This window comes from Podarcis bocagei (assembly GCF_964188305.1).
Source record: "Podarcis bocagei genome assembly, chromosome: 1".
Classification (NCBI taxonomy): Eukaryota; Metazoa; Chordata; class Lepidosauria; order Squamata; family Lacertidae; genus Podarcis; species Podarcis bocagei.
This window is the reverse complement of record NC_138125.1, coordinates 12509971-12525901: the sequence shown is the minus strand read 5'-3', so window position 1 is coordinate 12525901 and position 15931 is coordinate 12509971. Positions and strand designations below refer to the sequence as shown.

Sequence of the window (15931 nt, the reverse complement as noted above, 5' to 3'; positions counted from 1 at the left end):
GCTATTTAAACAGTTAGTTGTACTCACTTATATCGCACAGTTTTCCTTCCCAGCCTGTCTGGCAGAAGCACCTGAAATCGTTAACTTCATCTATGCAGGTCCCACCATTTTTGCATGGATTTCCAAGGCAGTCATTGATATCTAAGGAAGACAATGCACAATCACCACTGGAACCATTTTATTTGGTGTGACAAGCCACCACAAGAGTGTTCATCTATTGAGGAAAGTCATGATTGCTTCAGCTGGAAAAGGTGTGTCAGCTTGTAGAACAGAGATGGGAATAATTTTTAGGTACCAGCTCAACTGGAGAAAGGTGTGAAGTTGTGGATAAGGGAACAAAGAACACAATTAAAGGAAAAGGATGCTTCTGCGCACATGCTCAGTCCAGAATTTTTTCAATGCCAGAACTAACCTCCAAGTTCTGCCACACAAAACTCCAGTCCTCTCCAAACTTTGTTTCAGCTGGTTTTGGGGGAGTTGCTATTTTTAAACATTTGAAAGCTGGAAACCCTTGCTAGTCCACTACAAATCTCCCCAAGATCTTACTGTAGATTCTGATCTACCTCCTGCCTAATACACTTTTTGAGAGTGGTGGCCAAATAGAACCAATGTTTGACTACAAGATGCCTTCCGTGTGAATGTAACAGGCTATGATGTTTTGCTATGAACTGCTGAAATGGTACCCAGGCGTGTTTTAAAGAAATAGAAACAACCACCCAGCGAACCATGGCATTTGACTAATTATCCAATCAGTCTTCAAGAATTCAGGAGGAAGTAGCTGCCATTTAATATTTGCACTACAGTGATGTTTGTCTGTGGTATGACACCTGCCTTTTTCCTGTTCATAGAAATGGTCTGCCATGATCAAGCTTTGAATCTTGAACCAATGACCTAGGAATGAAATCCTTTAAATCCCATTAGGAGCCTAAGCTCTCACTCTAAATGGTTTCAAAACAAATGTGTTTCTAATGCTGTACACCGCTCTGAGATCTTTTGATAAAGGGTGGCATATAAATTGAAATAACAACAGCAGCAGCAACAATGTACATACCAGCTTAGTTTTTAATAAAATATTTTTTTCCGCTGCCACTTACTTTCATGACAGTATGTTCCAGTAAAGCCCTTCTCGCAGGCACAAGTAAAATTGCCTCCTGGTTGACTGACACATTGTCCATGGGGTCCACATACACTGGAGGAAATTAATCGGACGCCTTTCCGGGTAGCATTTGTGAAGACCTCTATTGTACAGCTGTCTATTACTAAGAATAAGACATATGGCTTTTAAGTAAAAGAAAACAAATCCTGCATACAGTCCACCTTCCAATGCAGCTTTTTCACCTGCAGCGCACAGCATTTCATTAAACTAAGTCTTCCTAATATTTAGTAGGCATATTTAGAATGCTCTAAGAAACTTCATTCACAAGCAGATTGGAGAGTTGGGCCTACAAGGGTACATGTTGTAGGCAATGTTTCCCCCCTTTCATTTAATTTTCCATAGGAAGGATGGCACATTCTAGTTTTTGTACCTTGTTCTATTTTACTTCCTAGAGTTTTAGTTTTACTGCTAAAATCAAACTGTATTGCTTGCGTTTACATTTTTAAGCTAGCAAGACTTGTCAAACTAATTAAGAAAAAAAGCAATTTAACCAACGGCCACATTTCCTGCAAGATGTCCATTTTTATACGGCTTCTACGGTAGGTACTTAGCTACTACCAAGTAAACAGGTTTACAGGACAAATATACCTTTACACGAATTATTTTTGCAGTGATCCTTAAGGTGAGAGCAGTTCTTTCCATCATAGTCATCGGAGCAAGCACAATAATAGTCTTCTCGCAGATCATAACATTTAGCTCCATTCTGGCAAGGGCTAGGCTTGCAGAGATCAATATCAAGCTGCAAAAGGTTTAAGACAACACGGGTTAACATTCCTAACGTATGCCAACACATAACGTTGCATGTTAAAATTCTTGCAGTTACTTCAGTCTTTACAAATTGGTTGCACACACTTATACGGGATGTAGCTTTCCAGTAACAAAAGCATTTTCCAGTCCAAATAAAGTTTTTGTTTACACCAGAAGCATAAATTACGGAGTGTCACTTTTGCTAAGACGAGAGGGTGTATTGCTACGTTAAGAATGACTTCTCCCCCCCCCCCGTATTATGCAAAATGCAATATACAGATAGGGATTACATGTATCATTTTCAGAGAATCTCCCAACAATTTTTCCCCCCTGGGCTGGCATCTTCTCTGCAAGATGGGAAAATGTTTGAAAAGCATGTGCCAACACAGCCGTTGGGAGAATTTAGCAGGGGATTCAGATTGTAGGGAGAGAAAAAAGGCTCGCTCTTCTAATTCTGTGTGTACATTTAAGCAAGGTGGTTTAAAGCTGATTTGTTACTATTATGGTGATGAAAAGGGACAAACTTAAACAAGCCTTGCACCATGTAAGCATTTACGAAGACAAATCCTTTTAAGGAAATTATTAATCTTAATACAGTATTCTTGTACCAACTGCATTTACTTTAAGCACCATCTACCTGTCAGCAAGGCAGACATAGAAAAAGCATGGCACCTATCTGATAAAAGTTCCTAGATTTGAAATTTGGACGAAAACTTTCAATGAAATATACAATTCTATTATTCTATGTCCACCTGAAAAGTCCTTTTGCAGACAGCGGAAGTTGTCCCTGACCTACTCTTGATTTAGAACTATCTTTCTCAGAACTATCACATATCATTTTCGGAATATGAAAGAGGGGAAATTCAACACTCCCTAGTGGGGAATATTGCAAGGGCATTTGTATCCTTTTAATGAAAAATTTATTTTCCTGCAGCGAAACCCAGACATGGAGCAGTTAGTTATTCCCCCAGGATATGATAAGCTACACTATTTATCTCTGGAACGTATCACAATAGAATATACTTGTCCAAACACATTAGAAAATTCACACAGCAGTATGAATGCACACAAATTGGCCACGTTAAATTTGGAATCTGATTTCTAGCCCATATGAAAGTTTAGGAATTTATGAATGTGGCAGGCACATAGTGTAAAAATCAGACCCCTATAAAAAAAATCATCACATTGATATTTTCAGTAACTAATAGATGCTAATTCCAAATATATTATGACCTTAGCTACTGGGATTTTACTGCAGAAGTTTGTCTGTTTACATGGGACAGTAAAGTGAACAGCTGAGTGGCAATTATCTAATTACACAGCCATGGGTTGCTCGGGCTTAAATTATAACAGGACTCTTTCCAGAATTCAATCCATCAAAGCTATTAAGAAGGCCAAGGGATCCTTCACCTCACAGAGATCTCCTGAGAAGCCTTGAGGACAGAGACAGCGGAATCCATTCACCAAGTTCTCACAACGCCCTGCATTTTGACATGGGTTGCTCATGCATTCATCAACTTCTGTTTCGCAGTTCTTTCCTATGAAACCAGGGGGGCACATGCAGTGGTAACCATTCACGACATCCTACGGGAAACGAAAGATCAAAAGGAGAGCACTTATGTCAGAAGGTACTGGGAACAGACTTTCGTATCATTTTCTTCAAATAAAACCAAACTAGAATCTCAGAACCACAAATTTTCATTTCATTTTTTTTTAACAAGAGAGGCAAGATTCATCTGGATTAACAACAAAGTTATGCTTTAGTACAGAACGAGTGGCTCCTAAGCCCATTCTCCCACAGCTTTTAATCTCTTTCTTTCTCTTTGGTAATTACTCATAGCCAAGTAAAATTGTCTTCCATGAATATGGTGCTAACTATGAGTCTTCAAGTGACTGTGGAGGCCAATTCTGGATCCACACATCCTTCCACAGTAGGGACATAGGTTTCCGGGAGGGAGTTGATCAAGGTGAGGGTTTGCCAAATATGCCTTCCTCTTAGCACATTTCTCCCTTTTGCCTTTGGTAGAGGCTATTCGCCAAAAGAGATTTAATCTAGACCCATGGGGGCTACCTGCTTCCTTTGAGCCTGCTGGATGTTCACATCTCCACACTGTGAAAAGTGACTGTTTATAGGCCTACATTCTACCTCTTGCCTTTTAACAAACTGATGAGCCGCTGCTAGCTTTCATTTTTTATAACTATGTTCTCAGGAGAAGGCAGCTTGCAGTGCATCCAAAAAACTGCACCTATGAAATGGCTACATTCATTACATATCCAAATTGGTTATCCATGCAAATCACATAAGGTGTTTTCTTTTACCAAACCTATGCTCACTTTTAAACCCCCTAGCACAGCTATTCTGGTTAAAAGTGAAAAAGCTAAGTTTTAAAATCATGTTTACTATTCCAGGATAAATTCCTAGAACCTTTTTAAAAGAAAGAAAGTTGCTTTCCAACCCTGTAGTACAGAGACTGATGACACAGAGAAACATACCAGAGTAAGTAGCTCAGCAGTTTCATGTTTGAATTTTTAGAATTCTTGGACAAATGCCACCTAGTACTACTAACTTAATCAGTTGGCTCCAAAGCCATCCTATGAACGTTTCAGAGGAACAGTTCTTCCCGTTTGCCATTCAAAATGCTAACATGTGGACCGTACTTCAAATGTTCATGATTATTCTAAGAATCATTTAACAGCAGCATTCCTACCTAATCTTAGTACCATAAAGTCAACAGTCTTTTTTTTATTTTAACAGAAAGGGAAGGGGTGAGTGTGGACAGAGTTCTGCCCAACTGCTCTTGAAAGAAACAAGCCTGCACCAAAATAGTAGGCACATACGGTTCAACAACTACTCAGGTACAATCCACCAAATTTAGACATTTGTCCATTTGATTTCAATGGAAGGGATATGAATTGCTCCTACTGAAATCAATTGTGCTTCAAAAGCAGCGGCGTAGCGTGAGTTGTCAGCACCCGGGGCAACGCAAGTAATTTGCGCCCCCTAACCCGGGGCAAGGCAAGTAATTTGCGCCCCCCAACCCCTAACCTGCGAGTTGCCGCTGGCGCTGCCGCGCAAACAACGCTGCTTGCCCGGAGGAGGATGGAGGCAGAAGCAGCCGCCGCCTGTGGCTGGGCCGAGGGGATGGCAGCGGCGGCAGGGTGCGGAGGCTGCCCGTGCCCGGCCAGGCGTCGGTGGCGGCGTCGGCGCTGCTGCAGCGGCTGCTCCTCCTGCGAGCAGTGAGCGGAGCGCAGCCACAGCGACGGCGGGGGGCGCGCGCGCTAGGGCGCAAGGCTGGCGGTGGCGGCCGGGAGCCCGGCGGAGGAAGGAACTTGTCCCTTCCCTCTGGACTCGCGCCCCCCCAGATGTTGCGCCCGGTGCGGTCGGCACCCTTGGCACCCCCCACGCTACGCCACTGTCAAAAGCACTCAGGTTGGCTACATTGTATCCCATTTATTTAGATTGTTTGTGGCTTTTATCCTTTCATCAGCATAATTTCCAACTTCCCAAAAAAGAAAGATGCGTGTATGGGATGTGAAGAACAACAAGCAGCATGATACAAGGTCCTCCTCAGTAACGCGGGATGGAATTTTTCCTCATTTTGCAAGTTCTTTAGCAACAACGAATGGATACTAACTGCAAATTATGATATAAAACAAGCTTGGCATCTGAAAAAATTCTCATGCAAATTATCCAAATTTTCCAGAAAACCCACGTCACTGCCCTCAAATATGGTTTTGTGTAGACTGGCTTGATTTAGTCTTTAAACTAGCAATGCACAAGCAACTTAAAATATATTGTGATAATCAATGCAAGGCTAAATGCTGCCAGAAGAAAAACAGCTCAAATATATTGCAGACCTCCCAAACACTCAAACTGTTCCTGAGGAGCAGTTAGAGTGGGGAGAAGAGGAGAGTGGGGAATTACAGGGAAACAACCCCTGGAGGGTGAGGGGCAGTTCCAAGTCTGACAACCAGTTTTACCTGCTCTGCCTCATTCAGATGCGGAGCTAAGCTAAACCATGGCTTGGCAAAGATGAGCCAACGTGTGGGCTTCCAGAGGGGAGATCATGGTCACTTAGCTCCTCCTCCAGTTGTTCTGCTGCTGCACTGAGTGAAATTATGGGTTGTCTTAGTGCAGGCATGGCCAAACTTGGCCCTCCAGCTGTTTTGGGACTACAGTTCCCATTATCCCTGACCACTGGTCCTGATAGCTAGGGGTGATGGGAGTTGTAGTCCCAAAACAGCTGGAGGGCCAAGTTTGGCCATGCCTGTCTTAGTGTGAACCCAGGCTCATGGCTTAAATCTCTCATGCAAACCATGAACTGTAAGCCCATAGGATAAACCTTGGTTATAGCTTGTGGTTTGTCTGGGGGAGTGAAACCAGGAATCTGGGTTAAGGCAACACTTCAGACCAAACCATGGCTTCACTCAGCACAGCAGCAGAATTGGAGAAGCAAAGCTGTTGCAATTTTCTTTCCAGGAGCCAGCACACCTGCTCATTCACAGTAGTAATAATAGTAATATTTTTATTATTTGCACCCCACCCATCTGTCTTGGTTGCCCCAGTCACTTTGATCGACTTCCAGCATATAACTAAACCTTCATATGGCTTAGCGCATGCTTCCTCAACCTTGGCCCTCCAGATGTTTTGAGACTACAATTCCCATCTTCCCTGACCACTGGGTCCTGCTAGCTAGTGATCATGGGAGTTGTAAGCCAAAAACATCTGGAGGGCCGAAGTTGAGGAAGCCTGGATTAGCGTTAACATGTGAACTGGGCCATAGGTTGAATTTTAAGGAGCAGCAGCTCCAGAGCACCTCAAAGCAAGAAAACAAAACAAATGCATTTAATCTTACCTTACAAGTTCCTCCATTTTGACACTGCCCATGACAATCATTAATATCTAGGGATAAAATACAAATGAGATTAAAAATAAAAAAGACTGGAACTCAATTGCAACGAATAGACTGAAGATGAGTTAGCAACGTCTGTTCATTCTTAATAAGCAATCTGAAGTCTTCCAGAGGCAAGGAAATACAAGCTGTATGGGTGATGAAGGTTTGAATACCAGGCAATATTCAAGCAAAAACGTCAAGTTAGTCTTCCCAAGACCAGAATACTGAAGCTATTCCCCATGTTAGTTCATTCCACAACTCAAACGTTAAGGCTTTAGATGCAAGGAAACATCTGCTAAGGGAGTCACCATACATGGTTCTTTGAAAGGCTTTAAAGATATCTTTATCATTTCTAAAGATGTCTTAAATTAGGAATTAGGAAGATTTTGATCTATTCTATAAATAAAAGCTATTTTAGGGTCAGATATATATATATACGCAAGATTAAATACTGACTGATGTGACAATTTACTCCTTTCCATCCTGGAATGCAGTCACAGTAATATCCACCAATAAGATTTTTGCAAGAATGAGCATTAAGACAGGGTTTCCCTTCACACTCATTAGCATCTGTGAAAGAAGAGAAAGAAAAGCAGGGAGTGAAGAACAAACCCAGAAATAGACTGCCCTTGCACCAAAGCAGAGCCTCCAAAATATCAGCTACATGTCACGGTGACATGTTTGCTGATATTTTCAACATGCATGCTGCATAATTTTCCCTATAAAGCAAGCACCAATGATTATAAGCTTCAGATTTTTTTGGTTCTATTAAACTCCAGTTATGCAGCTAAGAGAGATTATCTGAACAGGCCAGCTCCCCAAGTCTTTGAGCAAAAGTATAATAAATACTAGTTTGGGGAACTGTGAGCAATGACGGCTACCGTAGGAGTTTTTCCAGGTGTGGAGAATATGTAAATGATATCCAGCATCGACAATGCCTAGGAATTTGTAGACAATGCCTAGGAATTTATAGAAGTGGTAGGAAATGCAGCAGATTGGAAGAATGAAACTGGAAATCTGCCATGTTGGTTACCACGAGGGCCCAGCAGCCTCTACTTGTGCATCCATTGACTTGTCCCCCTGCTGTCCTTGCCCATTTCCTGTGACTTCCCTCGTGGTTTGATGGGTCTTGGGCACAATACAATCCAGGTTGGGGGATTGTATGGTGGACTGCGCCCAAGGGGTGGACTGCACCCAAGGAGTGACGGACAGGTCTAGCCTGCCCACTCATCTTCAGAGACTACTTAAATTCTTCTGCATAGCCCTGAGGCATGAATGTAGTACAGGAAAAATATTTTGGGTCAAGCAACGTGCAGGAATAAGGGAGCAGTCGATAAGCACACACCCCGAGGCAACAGGAGCCAAGTGTAGTAGCTTAACAGTGCAAGCATGCCCTAATTTTAGCCACCCTAGGAGTTAAGTCCACCACTATTATCATGCTGAAGACAATGTTGCTCAAGTTTGCAGCAAGTGAGGGAAGGATGCTTTTCAGAATGCAACACTGCCTGTTCCTGCACTCAAGAGGCATTTAAAAGCATCACACATTCTGATTCTCACAAGATTAACTCAGAAGTAGCTAAAACATCAAAGGAAGCATTTATACAAAATGACTCAGAAGCAGCTAAAACATCAAAGGAACCATTTGCACAAAATGACAACAATATACTTACAATAATGAATGTGACTAATTTTAAAGATAGCTTACAGTCTTGACTTACCAAGCTGGCAGGTTGCCCCAATCCACTGCTGTGGACATATGCATTCAAACCCATTAATGCGATCAACACAAGTTCCACCACTAGCACATGGGTTAGAGGCACACTCATCAATATCTGGGGAGGAAAAGAATGGTCTGAGACAACCATACATGTTGTTTTCGATGCAGATAAATGGGCATAACCATAACTCTTTAGGAAAAGGCTACCAAATCTCATGGACAGTTTGGAAATCACCAAGCTCTGATGTGTTTATGCTCAAGTGGTCCCCATCAGGAAGTGATCAGCCCTCTTTAAGATCCTAAAGCAGTTCCACTGCAGTGCAACTCATAAACAGACACGTTTTAAACCTTCCACGATATTAAGCGTGAGAACTCTAAAAACAATCCCGATTCTTTTTTAAAAAAGAAAGGCAACCAGCTCTCATTCACTAACCATTTGCTTAAGTGTAAATATATCTTTACAATTTGTGGTATTAATCAAGGCATGTCCAAAGTCCATTTTGGGGCCTAATCCGGCCCACCAGACAGTTTAATCCAGCCCCTGTGGCAGTTTATTTCCTGGGGTAAAATTAAAATCCAATAAAAAGCTCAACAACTTCAATCCTAAAAAAAGGTCAAGAACTTCTTTGGTCGGCCCTCATGCATGTTCACTTCATCAAATCTGGCCCCCTTTGAAAAAAGTTTGGACACCCCTGTAATACACCCTCCGTTTGCCCCTAAGTTTGTTCACTATTTAATTCAACATCTATTGCCACGCTGGCTATAAATGATAAAAAAGTTTTAGCAAACTCTGCAAGATGAAGAAGCCTGAGAGTACACAGCAGCACAACACAAGATGCTTGGCACTCTTGCCATTGGATGCTTCCACTGGAACTGAACAAATGGAGCTGCTAACCTGGTTATAGCACCTTGTTTGTGTAGTGGTTAAACACCAAAGTGATGCAGTTCTTGCCTGGTTTAGAAACAGGGTGTTTCCCGATTCTGTGAAAAAGCTAAGAACATAACTACATTCCTGTCACTTCTATGCTTCCAGGAGTCACATTTGGGATACCCACCATGCTCATGGCAGCAACAAAATTTATTACAGAACCCTTGCTGAAAGAAGGTTTGAGCCTTCTCATCAGTAATTCCTCACCATATGCCTTTGAGGGCAAAGTATTACAGCAAGGAATAGTGATGCAAGCCCTCAGCAGAAACAGAAAAACACAACTCGCCACTACTGATTATTTTGCTACCTGCCACCTCCAAAAATATACCACTCTCCTCCCGCACCTCCTAGCAAATGTGCTGCTGCATGAAAAAATCAAAGAGTTTGCTTTTTGCCTCAACTTTCAAGAGAGTTCTGTTGTTTTGATCCTATACATGTGTAATCCGAAATGTGGTGCTGCAGAGGCCACAAGGAAAAGGATAACAGCCCCCAGATGACACTTGAACTGAAAGTTACTTTGCCAGGAACTTTTTGATTATAAGCATGTTAGCAAGGCTCTTAAGCACTTGCACTCATTAGGTGTTGTGCAATGCTCGATTAACTATTAATCTGCTACATCAACCAATTAAGCTTCTGACTGACCAAGAAAGGCATTAATAACTGGACAACCACAAAAAAATTCTAAAAACTACAATGGCAGCCAACATCTTAAGTAGCCTCTGCCCTTCTCACATATGATAGAATAAATGCTATTTCTAAGATGGTGCCGCCTATGATACATACATGGACACATGACTAAAGATGTAGAAGCTGTTCTCCTACAGATGTGTGGCTTTATTATGCAGATTTGATCCATCGACTGACAAACTCATACAACTAAGATTTTATTAGCTAAGTGAGAATCCTGTTATTGTATCAAAGTGGAAGTGCGATTTCAGTTCACTCAATGAACATTCATTTGCTATAGTTACAAGCACCTAAGAGGAGCGTTTGCATAATCAGTTTGTTTCATGTGCACATACAAGCCATAATACATCTGAAACCAAGCTGTACCTACCAATAGCACACGTTGGTCCACTCCAGCCTGCTGGGCACTGGCATTTGAAGCCTGATGAAATTTCGTGGCAAACTCCACCATTAGCACAGGGATTTGATACACAAGCATGCTCAGCTAATAAGAAAAGAAAATTATCCTCAGTACCCAAATCCAGGTTTAAACACTTTTATTTCCAAGTATGTAACAAAGGCCTTGTCCTTCCTTCACAAGAGCCTTTTGCCATCTTCCCAAGTTTACTGGAAGCTCTATCTGGAATACTTTTACAGACTCTGAAATTTGTCTGCTTCTGCACTTGAACTAGAACTTCCTTACGCAACACAAAGGGCTTACTCAGATTCCTAATCCTGGTTTGGCATAAGCAGAAGCTTTTGGCGCATGCACTCCTAGGCTCTCCTCACTCATGGGTAGCGATTCCCTACTTCTGACCCTACTTTGCCTATCCATATGAAACAACAAACTGTGGTTTGCTTCAAACAAGCACTGGGGATTGGGGAGAGGAACAAGAGGAGGGAACAAAGCTCCTCAAGGCTTGTTCATATCTAAAGGGGCCCAAAGTCTTATCAATCTGCACACAGGTTTGGTATTTAGCCATCTGAACAAAACTGATTTTAGATTAGTCATCAAGGGTGACAAATAATGACAAAATCACCAACAGCTATGTTTCATTTAATCATGAAAGGTATATGGAGGAACATTCTTGTCATCGTAGAAAGTTGAACAACAACAACAACAACAACAACAACAAGACATGCAATTGTTTGTCAGTACCAATTTCACAGTTCTTTCCAGAGTAACCATCTTGGCAAGCACAGCTGTATTCGTCTGGTTCCGTATTCATGCAGGTTCCACCATTCACACATGGGTGATGATTTCCGCAGTAGTTTAAATCTAGATAGAGGGTGAAGGTGGAGTCGAGTTATTTGACACAAGAAGATGCAGAACGTGGAGATCTTTCAAGAGAAGGGTAGAGGCAGGCAGAGTATCTTTAACACCCATACACCTGTGCCCACTTTCCCCCTTTAATTCATTTTGACTTCGTATCAGTCACTGGGTATATTGCCATCTCAACCAACATCTGTGATGTAAAGACAAGATAAAGCAAATCTCTTAGGAATAATTGCATTACACTCACACTGGCCTGGTTTGCACATCACACTAAATCAAACCATGGCTTAGGGTGAGCCTGAAGGATCCAGAAGAGGACATCACAGCCGCTTTGCTCCTTCCTGGCTGTTTTGGTGCTGTGGTACACTGAACTAAGCCATGGTTTGGGCTTAGCATGTTGTCCTGACTCTGGCTTGTGGTTTAGCTTTCTGGACAATCCACAAGCCGTAAACCATAGGGACAACCTTGGTTAGAGTTTGTGGCTTGTCTGGAGAAAGCTAAACCGCGTAGCTGGGCCTGGATGACACAGTAAGCCAAATCATGGTTTAGTTCACTGTTGGTGTGGCAGCAAAACAACTGGGGAGGAGCAAAGTGGATGCATTTCTTCTCTGGGAGCCCACGTGCTCATGTTAAGCCATGGTTAGGGATGGCATGACATGCAAACCATGCAAGGGCAAGCTTGCAAATGGCAAAACCTGCCTGCTTGCTTAAATGCAATAGGCAAGTGCCACCAGAGAGTTAGAAGACAGATGCTCTCTGTAGTGAGCACATGCTTGGCAAAAACAATCGATATCAGGTTACTAGTTAGTAATGAGATTTAAATTTTAACTATGAATGGAAGTTCAGTACCTTTGTTGCAGAGCAGACCACCCCAGTTGGTTTCACATTTGCATTCCCAGGGGACGTTGCAACTCCCATGAGCACAGCCTGGGTAGGGGACACACGCATCGCAGAACTGCCCTTCCCAACCATAATTACACCTAGACATAAGTGCATGTTAAATGTTAGCAACATGATGCTTAATTATCTATAATACACATATTCAGAGCACTGCATTTATTATTTAAAGCAGGCTAATTGTTCCACATGTAACAGAATACTGGAGTATTATTGTGTTCCCCTGTCAGAATGCGCATCTCATGATGTGCTAGCCATACTCTACAAGGATTAAAAAAACAACCTGGCAGTTCCCAGGTGAATAAAGGACTTCTGCCTAGAACTTCCATATACAAAAGAAATATAGCTCCACTGCAGCAGAAACAACTGACAAGGCGGAATTTGTTTTAGGCATAACCAAGAGCAGCTTATTTGTACCAAGATGTGTGATTCGTTTTTTAGACCCAGAAATGGGCCAAAATGAAAAGCTCTCCAAGTTGCCGTTATGATGCTCAAACTCCATTTATTTCAATGGCATTTCGATAGACTGTGTCAGATTTGCTGTAATCCCAAGCATACTTATTGCTTAATACATCCCATCAGTTTCAATGAGGCTTACATGTGCATAGGACTGTAAAGTTAATCTGTCTTCACAACGCTCTTTACGCTTACAGCAGCGTCCCTGCTTACTTACAGTAAGTTACAAGATAGTCAAACCCCAGGGCTCATTTGAGAGGCCTAAAAATGGCTTAGGCCAACCAGTCACAAAACAGGAGTACAAGGGCAGAGCAGTAAAAAAAAAATGGAGGCAGATGGAAGCAGAGATTGGCTTAATCAACTGGAAATTACTGGCATTGTTTTCTATTTAATCCCTTTTGGAATTTTTCTTGTAGCAGGTAGTTCAGCTTTCCTCAAGCTATATACAGTTATTGGTTCTGGAGGTATTGATTTTATGAATCTGAGTAGAGAAGGCTTTCTGCTTTATGTTTTTCTTCCTCATCACATGCTCCTCAAAGCATTTTTACCCATCTCCTCTCATTTCTTCTCGCATTCTCCTTTTGCACTAAAACCGGAAGCTTGGGAGGCTGGCATAGGGTAACAGGTATTTGCTGTCCCTTTTACATTCAATTCTTGCTCTTATGAAGCTCCCATCTCTTACCCACTTCCTCTCTATTTCCATTTTATTATTACCATTACTCTTGGAGCTGCTGCTAGACAGTCTAATCCAAAAGCTACTGAATGACGAGGGGATGGGCTGCATCTGAAAGCGAGCAGACACACTAGCAGTCCCTGGCCCAGTTTTGAGCACTGCCGGTCTTGGGAATACTTGGTTCATTACAGCTTGCTTTTCTTATTGGTCAAAAAACCATTGACTCCCTCTACAGGAGCTTGAGCACAGCAATAACTCAATCACAAAACAGAAAATGAAGGTGACATGGAACCCCTTCCAACGAAATGATCTGCCTATGAAGAGCCGTTGGAAAGAATGGAATGATGGAGGGCAGTTGTGGAGCTACATGTGGGGCACAGAGAGTCCCATGAGGATTTGCCCCTGCCCGCTTAGGTTGTGTATGGCTGCTAAGCAGGCAACTTTTCATTTCTGTCTCCAGCTTTCCTTCCCTTCCCCCCACCTGTCACCAGGGCTGTAGCTAGGGGGGTGGAGAGGTGGGCCACCTCCAGGGGCGCAAGCGTTGGGGGGTAGCGCAAAACTGTCTAAAAATATGTCCATAAATATAAATATCCATTATTGCCTCATAAGAAATGGTTTTATATAGAGGGTACATTGAATGGGTGGAGGGGGGGGAGTTGGAGGAGAGGAGGAAAGAAGAGCTAATTTGTCCATGCTAGGGGGCGCAATCTGGACGCTTCTGCCAGGGGCGCAGCTCTGTCTTTCATTCCGTTTCTTGCTGTAGCTCCTATTTAATTCCTTTCCTTTTTGCTTCTGCCATGTTCTTCCCTTCCTCCTTCCTTTATCTTACAGGGTTTTTTCTTTTCTATGCTTGCCTCTCCCTATCATGTGTTCTACTGCCCTTTCTGCTTTAGCCTCCCTCTCCCCGAAAAACCCAATGAACACACTTGCCTCTTGGCTAACATGCAACTTTTGCTATGAGCAGGAGCTTTTCAAGACCAGTCTTCTCACCTCATTTGCTCCCTTTTCCTCCCACCACCCCAAAACATGTATCTTCAAGTTTTTCTTTCTGCCTTTTTTTAAAAAAACCCTCTTTTCATCCTGAAGTTTTTTTCTGTGCATCTCCTGGGATTTCCAAACACTCCTCCTCCTGCAAGTCTGCCAATGTCACTCCTCTTGTGCAGGGGTAGTGCTGCTTTGGCTATATGTAAACAACAGCATCCCCCCCCCCCCAACTGGAAATGATTACATGAATGATTGCATGAATGGAATGAGAAAATACTGCATAGGTCTATCCCACAAAGCACAGTTGGCTTTGAAACGTGGAAGGCAAATGGAACATTATGAAGCCACGTGGGAGGAGTCATGGAGGAATCTCATTTCTTTGGGGAACAGTCTTTCCATCTAAGAAACAGGTATTGTTACCAGGAACTTACCCGGTGGCAGTATAAAGTTAAAGACCCAGTAGAACAAAGCAAACCAGAGAGAGGTTCATTTACATTCATTTTGTTTACCTACATGCAAACCAGCTACCTGCACATGGAAAAGGCTTATGGTTTAACTGCCGAATTTCTGCAGGAACCAAATGAATAAGCCTGTGACTATACACAGTATCCACATTTTCCATGCTCCCTTACCATGCAAGTTGTAAAGATCTAGTTGATTTTGTGCTGCACTATCAACATGTTTCAAGGGACAGCGAGTTCATTTGGATAATTAAAGAGTTTTGGTAAACAGGGGTTGCTAGGTGCTTAAACGACAAAAGCTCCTGCTGTATTAGCGCGGCATGCGTCCTTGCGACTACAATCTAGAACAGCAAGGGATCCTTGCGAAGGTTTTCCTCAAATGTGGGTGGGTGGGGGAGGCAGGCATATAATTGGGCGCCTCATAAACCTAAACAACAAAGCACGGGTTTTCCCAAAGTGCAACCTCCCACAGAGACTGCTGAAAGGGGAGACTGAAGCTGCATGTTCTTGACTGCTGAGGCTGAAGGCTTCATGTGCAAGGTGAACTGGCACAGTGAATGGAGGGAGGGAAGCCAGGCAAATATGCCTTGTGAGGTTTCTACGCCCAGGAACTGAAGACCCAGGGTATCATTTCAAGAATTTAAACCACTGAGCCTAGGGCTTGCCGATTGGAACGTCGGCAGTTCAAATCCCTGCAACGGAGTGAGCTCCCGTTGCTTGGTCCCAGCTCCTAGTAGTTTGAAAGCACGCCAGTGAAAGTAGATAAATAGGTACCGCTCCGGTGGGAAGGTAAACGGCATTTCCGTGCTCTGCTCTGGTTCGCCAGAAGTGGCTTAGTCATGCTGGCTACATGACCCGGAAAAACTGTCTGCGGACAAACGTTGGCTCCCTCAGCCAGTATAGTGAGATGAGCACCGCAACCCCAGAGTTGTTCACAACTGGACTTAACTGTCAGGGGTCCTTTACATTTACCTTTTTAGCCCTAGGTGGAATGTCTCTTCCCCTTGCACCTTCCCTCCCTTGATGAAAGAATTGTAGAGTTGGAAAGGACCCTGAGGACCACCAAGTTCAACCC

The 15931-nt window shown here is 42.9% G+C and overlaps 1 protein-coding gene across 2 annotated transcripts in view; it reads right to left on the bottom strand.

Annotated features, from left to right (window-relative positions):
* JAG2 (jagged canonical Notch ligand 2) overlaps positions 1–15931 on the bottom strand; it is an 89076-nt gene that overhangs the window by 20679 nt on the left and 52466 nt on the right. Inside the window, exons 6-15 of one of the 2 annotated variants that reach the window (XM_081191344.1) lie at positions 12235–12365; positions 11269–11388; positions 10501–10614; positions 8517–8630; positions 7255–7368; positions 6760–6806; positions 3314–3487; positions 1745–1895; positions 1095–1259; positions 28–141 (exon numbers count right to left, since the gene is read on the bottom strand). In XM_081191344.1, coding sequence (XP_081047470.1) covers positions 28–141; positions 1095–1259; positions 1745–1895; positions 3314–3487; positions 6760–6806; positions 7255–7368; positions 8517–8630; positions 10501–10614; positions 11269–11388; positions 12235–12365 — 1244 coding nt within the window. The remainder of the gene's footprint in view (positions 1–27; positions 142–1094; positions 1260–1744; positions 1896–3313; positions 3488–6759; positions 6807–7254; positions 7369–8516; positions 8631–10500; positions 10615–11268; positions 11389–12234; positions 12366–15931) is intronic. The other variant, XM_081191345.1, reaches the window with a different exon arrangement.